The 20655-nt window shown below is 36.2% G+C and overlaps 1 protein-coding gene across 7 annotated transcripts in view; it reads right to left on the reverse strand.

Moving 5' to 3' along the window:
• PPIL4 (peptidylprolyl isomerase like 4) overlaps positions 1 to 20655 on the reverse strand; it is a 37945-nt gene that overhangs the window by 15131 nt on the left and 2159 nt on the right. For 4 of the 7 annotated variants that reach the window (XR_011258663.1, XM_069598667.1, XM_069598671.1 and 1 more), the window contains exons 2-10: positions 17204 to 17271; positions 17054 to 17118; positions 16651 to 16768; positions 15856 to 15998; positions 15248 to 15344; positions 14372 to 14488; positions 8953 to 9077; positions 7412 to 7478; positions 5826 to 5937 (exon numbers count right to left, since the gene is read on the reverse strand). Coding sequence is in view for 6 of the 7 variants with exons in the window: in XM_069598667.1 (XP_069454768.1) it covers positions 5826 to 5937; positions 7412 to 7478; positions 8953 to 9077; positions 14372 to 14488; positions 15248 to 15344; positions 15856 to 15998; positions 16651 to 16768; positions 17054 to 17118; positions 17204 to 17271 (912 nt within the window). In the remaining variant the exon portion in view is untranslated. Of the gene's footprint in view, positions 1 to 5825; positions 5938 to 7411; positions 7479 to 8952; positions 9078 to 12196; positions 13512 to 14371; positions 14489 to 15247; positions 15345 to 15855; positions 15999 to 16650; positions 16769 to 17053; positions 17119 to 17203; positions 17272 to 20655 lie in introns of those variants that run through there. The other 3 variants (XM_069598668.1, XM_069598672.1, XM_069598673.1) reach the window with 2 other exon arrangements.

The following is a 20655-nucleotide window of genomic DNA, read 5'->3' on the forward strand; positions in this document are numbered from 1 at the left end:
AGGAGCCTGGTGGGCTACAGTCCATGGGGTCACAGAGAGTCGGACACAAATGAGCAACGAAGCACATATATCAGAGTATATAAAAGGCTGAGAAGAAAACAAAAGAATCATGGTAATTCATTCTTCACCATTATTTTAACTGAAATCAGAAATCCATTTAGTTAGGTAGTGATATGCTGCCCTCTAATGATATATATGAATATTACAACACCAAATTTTCAAATCCCAAATTATACAAAGAATACAACCACTGGAAAATAATGCAGGGTTTAAGTAGAGCCATTAAGTCTGAGAATATTAGGCCCACAGGAAATTGAGGGCTTAGGACTTGTACTTGAGATCCAAGAGGCTTATACGTTTAGAAGTGAGAGTTTAAAGATCTCTGATTTGTCAAGAGACACTACTCAAAATCTCAACAGAGCACCAAGCAAATAGAGGATAGCAGGAAATGTAGATTTTCACTAAAGAGACGTGAGAGGGAAGGGTTGAAGAGAGCACCAAAGATAAACTGTCTCTGCCTTGAAATTCTTAAGAGCACCGTTACTGTTTTCAAGGACCAAAAATGAAATCAACAATTCCTCCAGAAAAAGAAGACTGTAGCACGGCATGAAAGGAGACAGCATTCCATGTAGCCTCTCTACTCTCAAACCTAGTCTCTATCAGATGAGGATCCAGCTCCTGTCTATGTCCTAGACCTGCTGACTAACCTGCCTGACCCATCCCCTCAACCACTGTGAGGAAATGTTTCCAGAGGGGAAGGCCTGCTACAGAAGGGTCCAAGATTGCATGTGCAAATAAAGCCGACTTGAGGTATGCAGGTGTTTTGATTGAGAAACCTATATACACCTTGACTGTCATGAGGTATTTAAACAAAAGAGAAAAACAGTAAAAAGAGGGGTAAGCATCAAAGACAAGATTAATCTATTTGGCAATTTCAGAGGCTCTGGAAACAGAAATAGCCAGCAGACAATGTTTCAGTTAAATGTGTAACAAACAATCATAAAGAGTTAAAACACTGGTAATTGTAACAAATAGGCATGGTTTCATCCTGAAAAGGTGTCTGCCATGTGCTTGCCATTAGAAGTCTCACTATGGATGAAGTATAGAAGGAGCAACAGATTAAAGTTACAAGTTCTGGATTCAAATTCTGACTCTAGTGAGAAGTCGTAAGTAAGAAACTTCAATTCTCTGAAATGCTCTTCATTTAGGTACTGAAAATAATATCAACATTTCACAGAGCTGTTGGAATCACCACACAAGGAAAAGTATTTAGCACCATGAATGGTACAGAGGATGTGTGCTCAGTTGCTCAGTCATATCCAACTCTTTGTGACCCCATGGACTGTACCCTGCCAGGCTCCTCTGTCCATGGGATTCTCCAGACAAGAATACTGGAGTGGGTTGCCATTTCCTCCTCCAGGGGATCTTCCAGACGCAGGGATCAAACCCAAGTCTCCTGCAGCTCCTGCAATGGTAGGCATATTCTTTACTACTAAGCCACCTGGGAAGCCCAGGGCATAGGATACCACTCATTTTTTTAATTGTGAAAACATAATACATAAAATTATCTCAACATGAACTGAGATTAACAACAAATTACATGTTTATGATAGCACACAAGAAACTGAAGCATGTCTCCTATGACACTTTACTGTAAATAAACTACACTGAAACTACTAAGGAAGGCAGTATTATTTCTAAAGTGGGTAGATGGGATAGGAAGAAAAGAAAATTGAGAGAGAGAAAAAAAAACTATTTAGATTCAGGGCTGGTTTAAATCTGGGTAAACCTGACCGTGGGTAAATCACTTCACAAGATTCTGTTTCAAGTTCCCTCTCTGTAATGAATAATTATATTTGTTTCATATGTATCCCAAATGACAAAATTAAATTAGCTTTCTAGGAAAAGAGCTCCACAGAAGAGGTACTTGGCAGTACTAAGGGACCAGAACCATAACGCATTAGGTCAGTGTTTGTCTATATTTCCTGAATGTACTTATTTGATTCTTTTGACCACAAAGCTGCAATTATCACATGTGTGTGTGGGGAGAAAACATTCATAAGAACCATGAGAAATGGAGTGTTATACAGAAAAAGAAAATAATCCTAGAATTCCTAGTAAAATTTAGCATTACATAGTGAATAACTGACAAAGTGTAATCTTTTAAAAACACTGCATCAGTGATCAAAAACCCATATTATTTCAGTATACACAGATTCTACCTAAGTTTTGTATGCTACTACTAGGAGGAATTTGTTTGACATATATATGCATTTGTGGGGAATGTCAATATGTATAGGAAGAGCACATAGTACACGGAAGAATAAGATTAGAAACTTGACTGTGCTTTAACAGGACTGGTTCAATAAATTATGATACATAATTCAATCAAACACTATACAGCCACTGAAAAGAATAAACTGTTACTTTATATACTGATACAAACTGTATCTTAGATATATTGTTAAATGAAAAATGCAAGGTACAGAAACACTATGTATAGCCTGTAGCCATTTGCTTTCCTTTTCTAAAGGAGAAAACATAAATATGTGTGTTTTTTAAAGGAGAAAATTATATATACATATACACACATATATAATGTTATATATATGGGAAAACATGAAATGAAATCCTAAACATCAAATAAGTGGCTCAGACGGTAAAGAATCTGCCTGCAATGCAGGAGACCCAGATTCAGTCCCTGGGTCGGGAAGATCCCCTGCAGAAGGGAATGGCTGCTGCTGCTGCTAAGTCGCATCAGTCGTCTCCGACTGTGCGACCCCATAGACGGCAGCCCACAGGCTCCTCTGTCCCTAGGATTTTCCAGGCAAGAATGGCTACCCATCCAGTATTCCCGCCTGGAGAATTCCATGGACAGAGGAGCCTGGCAGGCTATGGTTCACAGGGTAGCAAAGAGTCAGACACAACTGAGTGACTAACAGTTGTGCTTTCTTTTTTTTTACATGTATATATATATATATATATATATGTATAATTAGATATATTCAAAGAATATATGTGGAAAGTTACAAAAGAAACAGGTAGCTGTGGTTACTCTGGTAAGGGAAATTGGGTGGATGAAGGCAGGAGTGGAAGAGACTTTGTTCTATCTCCTTTTCACTGATCTTTTCAATTTTGTACCGTGTGTGAGTGTTAGTCACTTAGTTGTGTCCAACTCTCTGTGACACCATGGACGGTAGCCCATGAGGCTCCTCTGTGCATGGGATTCTACAGGCACGAATACTGGAATGGATTGCCATTTCCTTCTCCAGGGGATCTTCCTGACCCAGGGACCAAACCCAGGTCTCCTGCATTGTAGGCAGATTTTTTTTTTAATATAAATTTATTTAATTGGAGGCTAATTACTTTACAATATTGTATCGGTTTTACCATACATCAACATGAATCTGCCACGGGTGTACATGTGTTCCCCATCCTGAACCCCCCTCCCACCTCCCTCCCCATCTCATCCCTCTGGGTCATCCCAGTGCACCAGCCCCAAGCATCCTGTCTCATGCATCGAACCTGGACTAGCAATTCGTTTCACATATGATATTGTACATGTTTCAATGCCATTCTCCCAAATCATCCCACCCTCTCCCTCTCTCACAGAGTCCAAAAGACTGTTCTATACATCTGTGTCTCTTTTGCTCTCTCACATACAGGATTATTGTTACCATCTTTCTAAATTACATATATATGTTAGTATACTGTATTGGTGTTTTTCTTTCTGGCTTACTTCACTCTGTATAATAGGCTCCAGTTTCATCCACCTCGTTAGAACTGATTCAAATGTGTTCTTTTTAATGGCTAAGTAATACTCCATTGTGTATATGTACCACAGCTTTCTTATCCATTCTTCTGCTGATGGACATTTAGGTTGCTTCCATGTCTTGGCTATTATAAACAGTGCTGTGATGAACATTGGGGTACATGTGTCTCTTTCAATTCTGGTTTGCTTGGTGTGTATGCCCAGCAGTGGGACTGCTGGGTCATATGGCAGTTCTATTTCGTTTTTTAAGGAATCTCCATACTGTTCTCCATAGTGGCTGTACTAGTTTTCATTCCCACCAACAGTGTAAGAGGGTTCCCTTTTCTCCACACCCTCTCCAGCATTTATTGCTTGTAGACTTTTGGATCGCAGCCATTCTGACTGGCGTGAAATGGTACCTCATTGTGGTTTTGATTTGCATTTTTCTGACAATGAGTGATGTTGAGCATCTTTTCATGTTTGTTAGCCATCTGTATGTCTTCTTTGGAGAAATGTCTGTTTAGTTTTTTGGCCCATTTTTTGATTGGGTCGTTTATTTTTCTGGAATTGAGCTGCAGGAGTTGCTTGTATATTTTTGAGATTAGTTGTCAGTTGCTTCATTTGCTATTATTTTCTCCCATTCTGAAGGCTGTCTTTTCACCTTGCTTATAGTTTCCTTTGTTGTGCAGAAGCTTTTAATTTTAGTTAGGTCCCATTTGTTTATTTTTGCTTTTATTTCCAATATTCTGGGAGGTGGGTCATAGAGGATCCTGCTGTGATTTATGTCAGAGAGTGTTTTGCCTATATTCTCCTCTAAGAGTTTTATAGTTTCTGGTCTTATGTTTAGATCTTTAATCTATTTTGAGTTTATTTTTGTGTATGGTGTTAGAAAGTGTTCTAGTTTCATTCTTTTACAAGTAATTGACCAGTTTTCCCAGCACCACTTGTTAAAGAGATTGTCTTTTCGCCATTGTATATTCTTGCCTCCTTTGTCAAAGATAAGGTGTCCATATGTGTGTGGATTTATCTCTGGGCTTTCTATTTTGTTCCATTGATCTTTATTTCTGTCTTTGTGCCAGTAGCATACTTTCTTGATGACCATGGCTTAGTAGAGCCTGAAGTCAGGCAGGTTGATTCCTCCAGTTCCATTCTTCTTTCTCAGGATTGCTTTGGCTATTCGAGGATTTTTGTATTTCCATACAAATTGTGAAATTATTTGTTCTAGCTCTGTGAAAAATACTGTTGGTAGTTTGATAGGGATTGCATTGAATCTATAGATTGCTTTGGGTAGTATACTCATTTTCACTACATTGATTCTTCTGATCCATGAACATGGTATATTTCTCCATCTATTTGTGTCCTCTTTGATTTCTTTCACCAGTGTTTTATAGTTTTCTATATATAGGTCTTTAGTTTCTTTAGGTAGATACATTCCTAAGTATTTTACTCTTTTCATTGCAATGGTGAATGGAATTGTTTCCTTAATTTCTCTTTCTATTTTCTCATTATTAGTGTATAGGAATGCAAGGGATTTCTGAATGTTGATTTTATATCCTGCAGGCAGATTCTTTACCATCTGAGCTATACACATATAATAACTAAAACAAACAAACTTTAGAAGGAAGAATTAAGCCTTTGCATTATGGACTTCCCTGGCAGTACAGTGACTAAGACTCTGCTTCCACTGCAGACGGCACAGGATTGATCCCTGGTCAGGGAACTAAGATCCTGCACACTGCATGGTGTGGCCAAAAGAAAGTTTTGCATCTAGAAGAACCAAGCCACTGATGTCATAATAATTACTTTGGAAACATGTCATGTCTGCAATGGGTAATTATAAGTAATTTATAATGCAGTGTAGAAAATATATTCCTCATTAGTTTAAACTAAAAACACCCACATACATCCCCACACCCACCCTAGCCACCCTAGACACTAGAAAGCAGGTACATAAAATCAAACAGGAGGAGTTACATCTCTGACCATTTCTAATTAACAGCACTGTCAAAGGAGATACACACACACACACAAGAATGCAAAGCAGAACAGAAACAAATGAAGATGAATAACAAACCTTTTCCTTTCCATTTAACCTTAGCAACAGACTGGCTAAAGTCCACATGTATTCTTCTGTCATCTATAAGCACATTGTCCATTTTGAAGAATGCTTTCTCACAATCTTCTTCCTGAGAGTAATTATAAAAACTTAAGCATAAATCTTTATGGAAAAGATTTTTTTGGCTAGAATAAACACTGAAAATACAAAAAGTTCCTTGTTACTAAAACTAAAATTTGAATACTTATGCACCAAATGCTTTGCATCTATTACCTCAATTAACTCTGATAACAACCCTATGAGAAAAAAACATTCATAGCAAACTAGCAAACTAAAGGTAGAGAGATCTCCTTTCTGCTGACAGCAATGTACCTTGTAAATATTATTTCTGGTACACTTGACCCAGTATCTAGGTATAATTTGTTATGTGTCTGTGTTCCTCAACCCTCCAGTATACATTTTGAACCCCTAGGGCCTATTGCAGTATCTACTGCCTGAAATACAGAAGGCATGTGACAAATACTTTGGAACAATTATAATTCAGGATGAGCTACTATTGGACATATATCAGTCCAAAGTTACAAAAAGAAATAACATAGCCTAGCATAATGGCCCAAAGTAGTAGGAACAGCATCAGACATATCTAAGTTCAAACAGTAAGTAACAGAGTAAGAGTAAGTAACAGATTTGGCATTTATTTATCAGATGAAGAAAAGTACAGAGAAGAACTAGAATACAAATATTTCTAGCCACTGTATAAGTCACATTTAAATTTGATGATTTTTTAACAATTACACTAAATATATGAGTACAATGCTTTCAATCTGAACAATTTTACAAATATGGGTAGTTAATACTTGTAACAAAGAGTGTTAACTGAGTTATTAACTATTTCTTTGAAAATAAAACAGCAGTACAGAAGGCTATGACATTAACTAGGTGCACGATTTTAAAAAAGTGAGGCTACCACTGTGTGTCCCAGTTTACTTATTTAGAAAAGGAGGATAGTACCTATCTCAGAGTTATGAGACCTAAATGTGAACATAAAACTTGCTTAAAGAAAATTACTTGAGTAATATAAGCTATCGTTCCTATTATAGATCTAGAAAGTACTATCTAATCCAAACCTCAAATTTTATTTATAAGGAAAATAATGCCTAGAAAAAAGAATTCTAAATAAACTGCCAAATATCAAAGAATAGTTGGTCAGTGACAGAGTTCAAATTAGTATCTAGATCATAGTTAACACTCAAACTAGTTTTCTTTCTACTACTCAATTATTATACCTACCTAAACAGCACTGAAAGCTTATTTATAGAATGTGAAGGACTTTACCTAAAACTTTAAAAAAGTTTTAGATACATTCACACAGGTTGATCTTGAACCCAAAATAAGTAAAAGTACATATACTAACATTAACAGATATTAAACTTATTCTCTATTCAAATATAATTAAAGTTATTTTTCTTAGGTGCTAAAGAAAAGGCAAACTAATTTGCTAATCTTACAGACTAGAAAAAGTTCTCTACATTTTTGCACTTTTTAACATCATAGAACAAAAACAACAAAAAATACAAATTTAAGATAGCTATACTATGACTTACTTTTTCAAATTCAATAAAAGCATAACAAAGGGATTCTCCAGTCTTCCAATCTCGGATAACTTCACAACTTGAAATTAAGTGTGGAAAAAGAAAGAAAGAGAGAGCATTCACTCTTACTTCTCAAAAGTAAAAACCAAAATAAGCCAATTATTAAAAGGCAAAGTTAAATTCACAGAATTATATTCTTGTAAATATCTTAAATAATAATTATTTTCTAAAATAATTGACCTGTCTAGTAACCAAGTTTTCTAGATTCTACTATGAATGCCCTATACAGGCCTATAATCCTAAATTCCTAAAACACTGGAGAACAAGACAAAAATATTTAATTTTTCTTTAGCAAAGGGAAATTACTGCTAAAAATTCTTTTAAATCATAATTTACTTTTAGTCAAATACAAATGAATTATAGACTATCTAATGCCACTACAGAATAATGCACACACATTCATATATATATGCATGCTCATTAGTAAACTTTTGATTTGGGTTTTTTTAAATTTTAATATAAACAAGGCTCAAATTTAATCCCATAAGTACAGCTAGTACATAGAACCAATCTATCTTAATAACCAAGTGAAACAGCCAGTAAGGTGAAATTTAACGCAATTGGTTTAACCCTTTTTGCTCATATATCTTAAGCCTCGTTTTAAAAACATGATAGGAAACAGGGATATAAAACATTGTGAGAGGAAAAAAAAATTGTGAAAGGAAAAGCAATCACATTATAGCACATGGTTCAGCTGTTGCAATATATAAGTACGTATTAAAATGTAAATATTGAACAAAGACTTAACCAAAGTTATGACATAACCAAAGTAGCAGGCAGGGAGAATGAACAGGGTAGGATAGAAACAGAGGTTAATTCTCATCTTCCTTAGCAGGAAATCAGTATATAACGTCAAATTTAAAAATAAGATGTAACAGCATAAGAATTTTTTATAAAGATGATATACTATCAGTGAGTGGAAGAATAAAGTCAAGTAGTCTTTTAGAAAAAAATTTTTCTTTCAATAGGAATAATAAAGAATGGCTTCACAGAAGAAAAAACATGAAATAAAAGGAAATTCTAAACATAATATTTTTAATCAATTATAAAATACTTCCCTTTCTCAAAGAAATACTAGCTTCAAAACTTTTACATTAATAACACAGGCAAAATTAACCAAAAGGAAAATTTTAGAAAATTTAGATTAAAATTAATTTTGGAATAAGCTGCTGGAAAGTCTAGGGAGAATTTAAATGAGATAAACATTTAAAATATTAAAGAAGGTTTTTGAAAATACTATAGAACTACACTTAAACTGTTTCATTCAATTCCTGTTTTAAGTTGAAATGTATGTGTTGTAACAAAATCAATCAATTTATAACACATTCACACATACATATCTACACATACGCATACATATGTGTTTTTCTTCCCTACTATCCAACATACTCTTAGTATAAATTTCCTCTATGGTTCACAGACTCCTCAAAAATGTCATTAGAAAACCACCAATACCTAGTTTCTCTAAATCTTTCACTAATTCTAGAGATTACCTTCTTATTGGCCCAAATCTTGAGAATATTATCTCCAGATCTTCATCTGTGGTCACTGGATTCAATTTACAAACAAACAGCACATTTTCTGGAGGTTTAATATCTGCATCAGGTAGGTCTCCCACCTAAATGATAAATAAACAAGAATATAAATCAACTCCTTTATTTAATTTCCATCATAAATACCATGAAGTTAGCCCACATTGCTGATTCCCTAAAATATCTAAATTTACATTATTAACTGTGGGCTCTGGGAAAGAGATCTAAACAGATTTCAAAATTCAAAACTCCATTCTTCCTGGCAGTAACAGTAACAAGCATAGCATTCACACAAAGTGAACATTTACCAAGTCTACTGGCTTTAGAGTCCCAGTTTTATCTCTATTTTTTCTTTTTTCAAGTACTTGATCTATTTTTTAAAGAATTTACAAAAAGTATATCTAAATTAAGTAGCATGAAAATAAAAAGACCCCATGGTGCCAACCAGCCTAAGAACTACCAGTAAAATGTTCCCTGATTCCATTATCCGTCTTCTTCTCTCACCACAATGAGCCTTCGGTTTTCCTTCTTGGCCATTCCCTTACAGATTTAGTTTTACCACATGGGTATATATCCCTAACATAGTGTTTAATTTTGCTTATTTTTAAATTTTTGAAATACTATTACATTGAATCTAGCCTTTTACGTAAGTAAGGCTAAATTCTTTTCCATATTATTGTGCAGTATGGAACACCAATTCCTGGATACAGTTTTGAGCTTTTTGACCTCATATATCATCTTCTACTTCAGGCAAACCAAAGTCAACTTCATAGTCAACTACCACAATGAACCAAGCAAACCACCTTCTACTGAAGAACTCGAGAGGGTGACAGTGAGATAAAACCATGATTTAAAGATGTTGTTATTTTCATTGTGAGAAAAGTATATTTACCGTGAGCCTTTAGATGGGGAAATAATATTCCTTCATACATATATTAAAAAATTCTCAGAGATGATTTCAGGCAAGATTATGATGTGAAGTGTCTCCTCTTGGATAAACACATTTTTAAAAAGGTGGGGTGGGGGGGGGGGAAGGACGTCCCTTGTGGTCCAGTAGCTAAGACTCTGTGCTCCCAACACAGTGGGTAAACACTTGACCCTGGTCAAAGAAAACACTTGCCATGTTCAGCTCAGTTCAGTCACTCAGTCGTGCCTGACTCTTAATGACCCCATGGACTACAGCATGAGAGGCTTCCCTATCCTTCACCAACTCCTGGAGCTTGCTCAAACTCAAGTCCATTGAGCTGGTGATGCCAGCCAACCAACTCATCCTCTGTCATCCCCTTCTCATCTTGCCTTCAATCTTCCCCAGCATCAGGGTCTTTTCCAATGAGTCAGTTCTTCAATTTGGGTGGCCAAACTATTGCAGCTTCAGCATTAGTCCTTCCAATTCAGGACTGATTTCCTTTAGGATTGACTGGTTTGATCTCCTTGCAACCCAAGGGACTCTCAAGAGTCTTCTCCAACACCACAGTTCAAAAGCATCAATTCTTTAGCACTCAGCTTTCTTTATGGTCCAGCTCTCACATCCATACATGACTACTGGAAAAACCATAGATGGACCTCTGTTGGCAAAGTAATGTCTGCTTTTTTAATACGCTATCTAGGTTTGTCATAGATTTTCTTCCAAGGAGCAAGCATCTTTTAATTTCATGGCTACAGTCACCAACTACAGTGATTTTGGAGCCCAAGAAAATAAAGTCTCTCACTGTTTTCATTGTTTCTCCATCTATTTGCCATGAAGTGATGGGACTAGATGCCATAATCTTAGTTTTTTGATTGAGTTTTAAGCCAGCTTTTTCACTCTCCTCTTTCACTCCCATAAGGGTGTCATCTGCATATCTGAGGTTACTGATATTTCTCCCAGCAATCTTGATTGCAGCTTGTGTTTCATCCAGTCTGGCATTTCACATGACATACTCTAAATGTAAGTTAAATAAGCAAGGTGACAATAGACATCCTTGACGAACTCCTTTCCCCATTTGGAACCAGTCCATTGTTCCATGTCCAGTACTAACTGTTGCTTCTTGACCTACATACAGATTTCTCAGGAGGCAGGTCAGGTGGTCTCGTATTTCTATCTCTTGAAGAATTTTCCACAGTTTATTGTGATCCACATAGTCAAAGGCTTTAGCATAATCAATGAAGCAGATGTTTTTCTGGAACTCTCTTGCTTCTCGATGATCCAACAGATGTTGGCAATTTGATCTCTGGTTACTCTGCCTTTTCTAATTCAGCGTGAACATCTAGAAGTTCTCAGTTCACATGCTGTTGAAGCCTAGCTTGGAGAATTTTGAGCATTACTCTGCTAGCGTGTGAGATGAGTGCAATTGTGTGGTAGTTTGAACATTCTTGGCATTGCTTTTCTTTGGGACTGGAATGAAAACAGACCTTTTCCAGTCCAGGGGCCACTGCTGAGTTTTCCAAATTTGCTGGCATATTGAGTGTAACACTTTCACAACATCATCTTTCAGGATTTTAAATAGCTCAATTGGAATTCCATCATCTCCACTAGCTTTGTTCATAGTGATGCTTCCTAAGGCCCACTTGACTTTGCATTCCAGGATGTCTGGCTCTAGGCGAGTGATCACACCATCGTGATTATCTGGGTCATAAAGATCTTTTCTGTATAGTTCTTCTGTATATTCTTGCTACCTCTTAATATCTTCTGCTTCTGTCAAGTCCATACTATTTCTGTCTTATATCGAGCCCATCTTTGCATGAAATGTTTTCTTGGTATCTCTATTTTCTTGAAGAGATCTCTAGTCTTTCCCATTCTATTGTTTTCTTCTATCTCCTTGCATGGATCACTGAGGAAAGCTTTCTTATTTCTCCTTGGTATTCTTTGGAACTCTGCCTTCAAATAGATATATCTTTCCTTTTCACTTTGCCTTTCACTTCTCTTTTCTCAGTTATTTGTAAGGCCTCCCCAGACAATTTAAGTCTGAATTTGGCAATAAGGAGTTTATGATCTGAGCCACAGTCAGTTCCCAGTCTTGTTTTTGCTGACTGTATAGAGTTTCTCCATCTTTGGCTGCAAAGAAACAATCAAACTGATTTCAGTATTGACCATCTAGTGATGTCCATGTACAGAGTTGTCTCCTGTGTTGTTGGAAGAGGGTGTTTGCTATGACCAGTGCGTTCTCTTGGCAAAACTCTGTTGGCCTTTGATCTGCTTCATGTTTTACTCCAAGGTCAAACTTGCCTGTTTTCCAGGTATCTCTTGACTTTCTACTTTTGCATTCCAGTCCCCTATGATGACAAGGACATCTTTTTTTGATGTTAGTTGTAGAAAGTCTTGTAGGTCTTCATAGAACCGTTCAACTTCAATTTCTTCAGCATTAGTGGTTGGGGCATAGACTTGGATTACTGTGAAAATGGTTTGCCTTGGAAACAAATAAGAGATCATTCTGTCATTTTTGAGACTGCACCCAAGTACTGCATTTTGCACTTTTTTGTTGAATATGACAGCTACTCTATTTCTTCTAAGGGATTCTTGCTCACAGTAGTAGATATAATAGTCACCTGAATTGAATTCACCCATTCCTGTCCATTTTAGTTCACTAATTTCTAAAATATCAATGTTCATTCTTGCCATCCTGTTTGACCACTTTCAATTTACCTTGATTCATAGACCTAACATTCCAAATTCCTAAGCAATATTGTTCTTTACAGCATTTGACTTGACTTCCTATCACCAGTCACATCCACAGCTTGGCACTGTTTTTGCTTTGGCTCAGCCTCTTCATTCTGGAGCTATTTTTATGCTCTTCTCCAGAAGCATACTGGGTACCTACTGACCTGAGGAGTTCATCTTTCAGTGTTATATCTTTTTTCCTTTTCATACTGTTCATGGGGTTCTCAAGGTAAGAATACTTAAGTGGTTTGCCATTCCCTTCTCCACTGGATCATGTTTTGTCAGAACTCTCCACCATGACCCGTCCATTTTGGCTGGCCCTACATGGCATGGCTCATAGTTTCACTTGCTGTGTGGTGTGGCCAAAAAAAAAGAAAAAAAGGATGAACCTGGGTAAAAGCTACATAGAAGTTCTCTGTATTTTTTTTTTCTGTAAATTTGAAATTCTCTGAAAATAAAAAGTTTACAGAATATGTTAAACCCTTTTATTCTGGCATAAACTTTCCATTTTTTGTTGTTGAAAACTAATGATAATCTAATGTTCTTTCCCTTGTAAGTCACTTACTCTTGCTGCCAGGTGTTCAAAAGATTTTTCTTTTAAGTCCATAATTTTCTTAGAGTTTGTCTTGGTGTTGACTGTTCTGGGTCAGAATTCTTAGGTAACACAGATCATTAACAGTTCATTAAACTGTATTTTTAACTTTTTTTTTTTAACTTTTTAAATTTAGTAATGTTTTCTTGAATTATAGTCTTTAATATTTGTTCCTTCAGACTAGTGATGCTAACACAGATTTTAAAACAGATAATGAAACTGAAAAGCTCTACTACATAAAATGATGTTAGTGATAAAAACTTAATTATTAGCTATCCATTCCATTCTGAAGGAGATCAGCCCTGGGATTTCTTTGGAAGGAAGGATGCTAAAGCTGAAACTGCAGTACTTTGGCCACCTCATGCGAAGAGTTGACTCACTGGGAAAGACTTTGATGCTGGGAGGGATTGGGGGAAGGAGGAGAAGGGGACGACAGAGAATGAGACGGTTGGATGGCATCACTGACTCGATGGACTGAGTCTGAGTGAACTCTGGGAGTTGGTGATGGACAGGGAGGCCTGGCGTGCTGCGATTCATGGGGTCGCAAAGAGTTGGACACGACTGAGTGACTGAACTGAACTTAACTGATCCATTCCAAAATTGATGATCTACTACATGAAAGGTATACCTATTCCACAAAAATAAGAAATGGGAATAAAAGCCTAGTAGGTGAAATAATCATGTACTGAATAACTGTTTCCCAAATGATTTCATATTGCTAGTAAAAGAGAAAAGGAGTACATTTTAGAGTGTTCAATTTCTGCCCAGGTTTATTTTATCCTATAATTACTATTCTATTATTTAATCTCAATACTAGAGATATACAAAGCATTATTCTCTATTATACTTAAAATTCAGTCCAAGAAACTCTTTAAAACTGAGATAAGTATAAGCAACTGAAATCCAATTAATATTTATAAACTAGATACCCATTTCCCATTTGTTTAAAATGCATTTGACACTACACTGACAGTAGAACCAAACTGTTTACTTTCATATGTGTTATGATGTCACATAAAATTTCACCCAGAAAAGAACTCTGAGCTAAATTTTTAATATTTTAATACTATCAAAAAGTCAGGAATAAACTCACAATGAGTATGTATTGAACACACTGCTGAACAACTATTTGAACAAAGAAATCACTTTACCATTTCTAGTAGAATAGCTTGAGTTTTGGCCTCTTTTTCAGCCTTTATTTCTTCTACTTCTTCAGCTGATCTCCCTTTGAAATCATCAATTTCTTCATCTGCTCCAATTCGACCACTCTGTAAGGCAGAAGTTACTCATATATATATATACAAATAGAAAAATCTAAGAAATATAAGACATTATGTTTTATTCTTAGTTCCATCAACTTTGTTAAAACATTTGTTTCACAAATGTGAAACAAACTTATAAACCTCTGAAAACTGATTTAAGCTAATTCGTTAATATGGGCTAAACTAGGCTTCTAATTTATTTTTAAATTAAAATAGACATTTATATAAGAACTATCTGGTATCCAAGTAAGTGCTGAACACAGAAAATAAATGATCTTAGAAATTAAGGATTAAATCCTAACTATAGAGATAAATTCAGCTTTGAGAAAGTCTCATTAAGCAGAAATTTACACCTTAAAAGATCTGAGGGGAAGTCTCCACTATGCCACAGAAATTTCTGCATTCCAGCCTGGCTCAAAAGTGTCCCCAGTTGAAAAGTTCCCTCACAAGCTGACAATGTAATTTAGTCTTAAAGCTATACTCCTATCTAGAGTTAAGAGGTAAGAGAAACATTTTCTCAAGGTATTTGTATCCAGAGCCAAGACTGTTCTGGTGGAACAGAAACTAAAGAAAGAACATTAGGGAAAAGATAGGTAGAAAAATGAGTGTCTACATGGAAGAGAAAAAGAACTGCAAACTTTGCTTAGTATTACTGATCAAGCAAGATAATCATTCTGGAGAAATAAGTTTTAGAAAGGTAAAAACCAAAATCTATGTAAAACATTAATACACATGTACATTCAATCATAAGAAGACTTGACTCACATCTAGTTGTTCCCTTGTAGGTTCTGGTGATCGATCGGGAATTAATAAATCAGGAGGATCATCAAATGGATCATCTAAAATCACTGTATGATTTATCCTTACAAAATAAATCCAAGTCAAATGTTACATTCATATTATTTCAGAATCCATGCTTCACTTTTTATAAAAATTATAACAAATATCTTAAGTATCCCTAATGCCCAAAAAAACCCCAAAAATCCATAAGCTCTTAAATTTTATTGCACAAGGGTATTGCTAGGATATACTTTGACAGTTAGTGTTACTGCTTTTGATTGCTTGATATTATATATTAATTCTCTGCATTATGCTAACATGTAATATGAATAGCTATATCTTAGTAATCTTGTCATCTCTCTCAATAATCTGAATTTTTTTAAAAACCTAAAGAATTCATACTTCCTCCTAACATAAGCAATTATAATTAGTACAGTAATGGTCTTCTCTATTATAAAGATTCTTATTGTCTCCAATTAATTCACATTTTAGAATTATCCAAAAACCAGTCCTATGTATGCCATCCCCATTACCTGGCAAACATCACATATTAAAACACTGTAGTACATTCTAATAATAAATAGTAACCATACCTGATATCTTGATATGGTACAAAGTCCTTATCAACAAAAGTCTCATTAATTTTCTTAATTATGTCCATGCCTTCTGTCACCTCACCAAACACTGTATGAACGCCATCAAGGTAATCCAGATTCTCTCCTGTTGTAATAAGAAACTATATAAAAAGACATTTAATAAATGCAAATATATACGTGTGTATATATATATATAAAATTCAAACTGCTGTTAGTTACAAGAGACTCTACATTAACTGCATTCAGTACTTGTTACTGGTGTTTCTCACCCACCTGTTACTAGTACTAAGTGAAAGGCACCAAGTTTAAACATGAAATATCAATAAATACACAGATGCTTAATTGTTTAAAATACTTGAACAAACTAAATCTCAATTTTTTTCACATGTAAACTCTGAGGAAAAAAGCATCTACTCCAATGGGAATGTTGTGACAGTGAATGGTATGTGCTCAACATGACCTGTTTTGAAAGAAGTAATAAATACTGCAAGGACAGGCCTTTCTGTCTCTGAACAGTGATGATCTATGAACTGTGAGATTATAGGTAATGTTATTTTCTTCTTTGTACTTTCCAGTATTTTCTAAATTCCTCCCAAAGGATATGCCTTACATTCAAAAGAACAAAATAATAAGGATTTTTTTAACATAGGAGAATTTTTTAATTTTTAGAATTGAGAATTTTTTAATTCTAACAAATATCTTTGGTTGAAATTCTCTCCTTACTAGATAGTTCAAAAAGATAATCTCATGGGTGCCCTCCAGCAAAACTCATCTCCTCTCGCATTTCCTAACCTGAGATCCATGCTGATCACTGCCATTGTTCACCATGGACACAGTGCCTTTCTTCTTGTGCTTAATTCTTGGCACTTTTTCAGCCTCGAAAAAGCTTGCTTGATCACCATACAGTTGACTAAAAATACATATAATAAGGTTATAAAATATAAGTACACTCAACATGAAATACAGACATACCAGGATTATATATATAGGGCACTAGAGTTAGCACATAAGGTTACCATTTCTTTATAGAAATGGCACCATTATTAAAAATATTTCTTTTTTTGCTATAGACATTTATGGAACTTGGGAAAAATCTATATTTGAACCATATTTTTAAATGCAGATTAAAATAAACTACTTAACATTTTTAAGAAGAATTTCTATTTTTTATCCATTTGAAAATAAAGAAACTTACCCAAAAACTGATTCTCCTCCACGTCCAGTCCCTGTAGGATCACCAGTCTGTATGATAAAATCCCTCTTTAATATATAGGAGACTTTGTTAATTCAGAGTTTGTTAGATGGTTCCAATAACAAAGAACATGACTAATATCTACCAACTCACCTGGACATTGTGAATAAGGCAATAATTATAGTATTTTATTTTGCACAACTTCAGGAAATTCAAGCAAGCTGAAAAAAAGTAAATACTAAATTTACCACAGCAATTCACAAATACATTTTCAATCATGTAAAGGCACAGTTAGTATAATTTAATTTCTAAGCTACCACATAAAAATCTGCCCCCCCTCAAAAAATAATAAAAATAAAAATAAAAATCTGCCCAAACAGTCAAATGTCCAAAGCCATTTTAAAAGTATAAGTAAGCTTCCCTCATAGCTTAGTCAGTAAAGAATCTGCCTGCAATGCAGGAGACTGGGGTTTGACTCCTGGGTCAGGAAGATTCCCTTGGAAAGGAAATGGCAACCCATTCCCATATTCTTGCCTGGAGTATCCCATGGACAGAGGAGGCTGGCAGACTACAGTCCATGAGGTCGCAAGAGTCAGACACGACTTAGCAACTAAACCACCACCAAGCCTAGAAAAATGCAATATATTTTAAGTTATCTTTTATTCTCTTTTTCTTTGGATTTTTTGGGCATCTGAGCTATACAGGAAACTAAAACTTATCTGGGATAAGCAATCATCTATTTTTTTTTCTATTTTGTAATTTATTAAAAAAAAATTGCTTTACAATATTATGTTGGTTTCTGCCATTTATCAGCATGAATCAGCCATAGGTGTACATATATATCCCCTCCCTCTTGAAACTCCCTCTCACCTCCCATCCCAACCCACCCCTCTAGGTTGTCACAGAGCACCAGTTTGAGCTCCCTGAGTCAGCAATCATCTATTGATGAACTGATTTTGTTAAAAGAAAAAAGAAAAACTAAAGAGGACATTGTAATGGGAAAGGATCTAGCAGAGTATCTGAAAATGGGTGCAGCTTATTTACATTAGAGAAAACAAAGTATCCAGGATCAGTTGTTTTTACAATGATTAAACAGCCCTTCAGGAAAATCCATACACTCACCATGTACCTCTGGAGAAGGGAATTATTACCCTACACCAGGGGATCTTCGCAACCCTGGATTGAATCCAGGTCTCCTGTACTGCAGGCATATTCTTTACCATCGGAGCCACCAGGGAAGCCCCAAGAATACTGGAGGGGATAACGATTCCCTTCACAAATATCCATGCACTAAACATGTACCACCTTTTTAAAATAAATTCACTCATTTATCCAATAAACACTGAGTATCCTCTAGGCACTTGGCACTGCTAGGTCAAATGCCAATAAATCTCTGCTGTTCATAGTCTAGGTGTAGAGAAACATTCTAGCAAGTTCTCAAGGCACTAAGCTAGAAAACAGACAGAAAGATACATGAGGGATCCCTACCCCTCAAGGAGCTTACACTAAATGAGGGTCCTTACACCTGAACTCAGTTTTAATACTGAGCATACCTGATTATACCATTGGTGCACTTAAATAGTATGGTTTTGTTAATAAATATGCCACAAGAGTTGAAAAGAGAGATTGTTTCCGGCTGAGGAAAAGAGAAGACCTCCTGGAGGCTGAAAATGAACATTAAAAGAACTGGACTGGCAGAGAGTAGAGAGGGGCCATTTCAAGGTGGGAAGACATTGTGAAACAGCCTACTCTCCTCCAGAGGACCTTCCAGACCCAGAAATTGAACCTGTGTCTCTTGAGTCCCATGCATTGCAGGCAGATTCTTTACCACTATGCCACCTGGGAAGCCCCATTTAAGAGCTGAATCAACCAATACAATAGATGGTCTTTGTTTGGATCCCATTTCAAATGATGAAATATTCTTTTAAATGTTTATGAGACAACAGATAAACATGAATGTTACTACGGAATTATTGGGGCTCCCCTGGTGGCTCAGTGGTAAAGAATCTGCCTGCAAATGTAGGAGACACAGGTTCAGTCTCTGGATTGGGAGGATCCCCTGGAGAAGGAATGGCAACCCACTCCATGCCTGGTAAATCCCATGGACAGAGGAGCTTGGCAGGCTTACAGCGCCTTGGGTCGCAAAAGAGTCAGACAGGACTGAGCAACTAAACAACAAAGAGGAATTATTGCTTATTTCTCTAGATGTGACCATGGCTTGTGGTTATGTTATCTCTTTAAAAAAATATCTTTTGTTGTTCAGTCGTCGTGTTCGACTTTGTGACCCCGTGGACTGCAGCAGGCCAGGCTTCCCTGTCCTTCACCATCTCCCAGAACTTGCTCAAACTCATGTCTACTGAGTCAGTGATGCCATCCAACCATCTCATCCTCTGTCGTTCCCTTCTCCTCCTGCCTTCAATGTTTCCCAGCATCAGGGTCGGCTCTTCGCATCAGGTGGCCAAAGTATTGGAACTTCAGCTTCAGCATCAGTCCTTCCAATGAGTATACAGAGTTGATTTCCTTTAGGGATAGACTGGTTGGATCTCCTTGTAGTCCAAGGGACTCTCAAGAGTCTTCTCCAACACTACAGTTCAAAAGCATCAATTCTTCATGGTTCAGCCTTCTTTATGGTCCAACTCTCACAGCAATACATGACTACTGGAAAAACCATAGTTTTGACTATACAGACCTTTGTCAGCAAAGTAATGTCTCTGCTTTTCAATATGCTGCCTAGATTTGTCATAGCTTTTCTTCCAAGGAGCAAGCATCTTTTAATTAATTACAGATTAAATAAATGTCATGTGTTAGTCACTCAGTCATGTCTGACTCTTTGCCACCCTGTGGACTGTAGCCTGCCAGGTCCTCTGTCCATGGAATTTCTCCAGGCAAGAATACTAGAGTGGGTTGCCATTTCCTTTTTCAAGGGCTCTTCCTAACCCAGGGATCAAACCCAGGTCTCCAGCATTGAAGGTGGATTCTTTACCATCTGAGCCACCAGCGAAGCCCTTTAATATCATGTAAAGGAATTCCCTGTCAGTGGTTAGGACTCAGCACTTTCACTGCCACAGCCTGGGGTTCAATCCTCGGTCAGAGAACTAAGATCCCACGGGCTGCACAGCACAGCCAAAAACAAACAAAAAATTCAGCAGACGTGGCAATATAAATGAAACATATATTAACAGCTGTTAAATGAAGCTGATCATCAACACCGGAGAGTTCATTTACATGATTCTACTTTTGTATATGGTTAAAGTTTTCTATAATAAAGTTTTTATAAAAAGGAAAAGGGAGAAAGGGAGTGAGGAAAAAGAAAAATAAGTCTGGATATATTTATTATAGATTGATAAGTAGTTACACATATTAGTAGATATCCAATCACAACTACTTACACATTACAAATATATACACAGAATGTGGATTTATGTTTTAAGTGTTCCAAGCTATCATTGCAGAAACACTACAAAATCACACAAAAAAACATTCTGTGTTAATTAGGTGGGATAATCCTACCTCCCTTTCAGCTTCTCATAATTCTAGGGAAAAAGGCCCATTCCTTGCCAAATGCTGCTCCACATGGAACGTGTCAAACTCAAACAAAACTGAAA

The sequence above is a fragment of the Ovis canadensis genome, chromosome 8, assembly GCF_042477335.2.
Source record: "Ovis canadensis isolate MfBH-ARS-UI-01 breed Bighorn chromosome 8, ARS-UI_OviCan_v2, whole genome shotgun sequence".
Classification (NCBI taxonomy): Eukaryota; Metazoa; Chordata; class Mammalia; order Artiodactyla; family Bovidae; genus Ovis; species Ovis canadensis.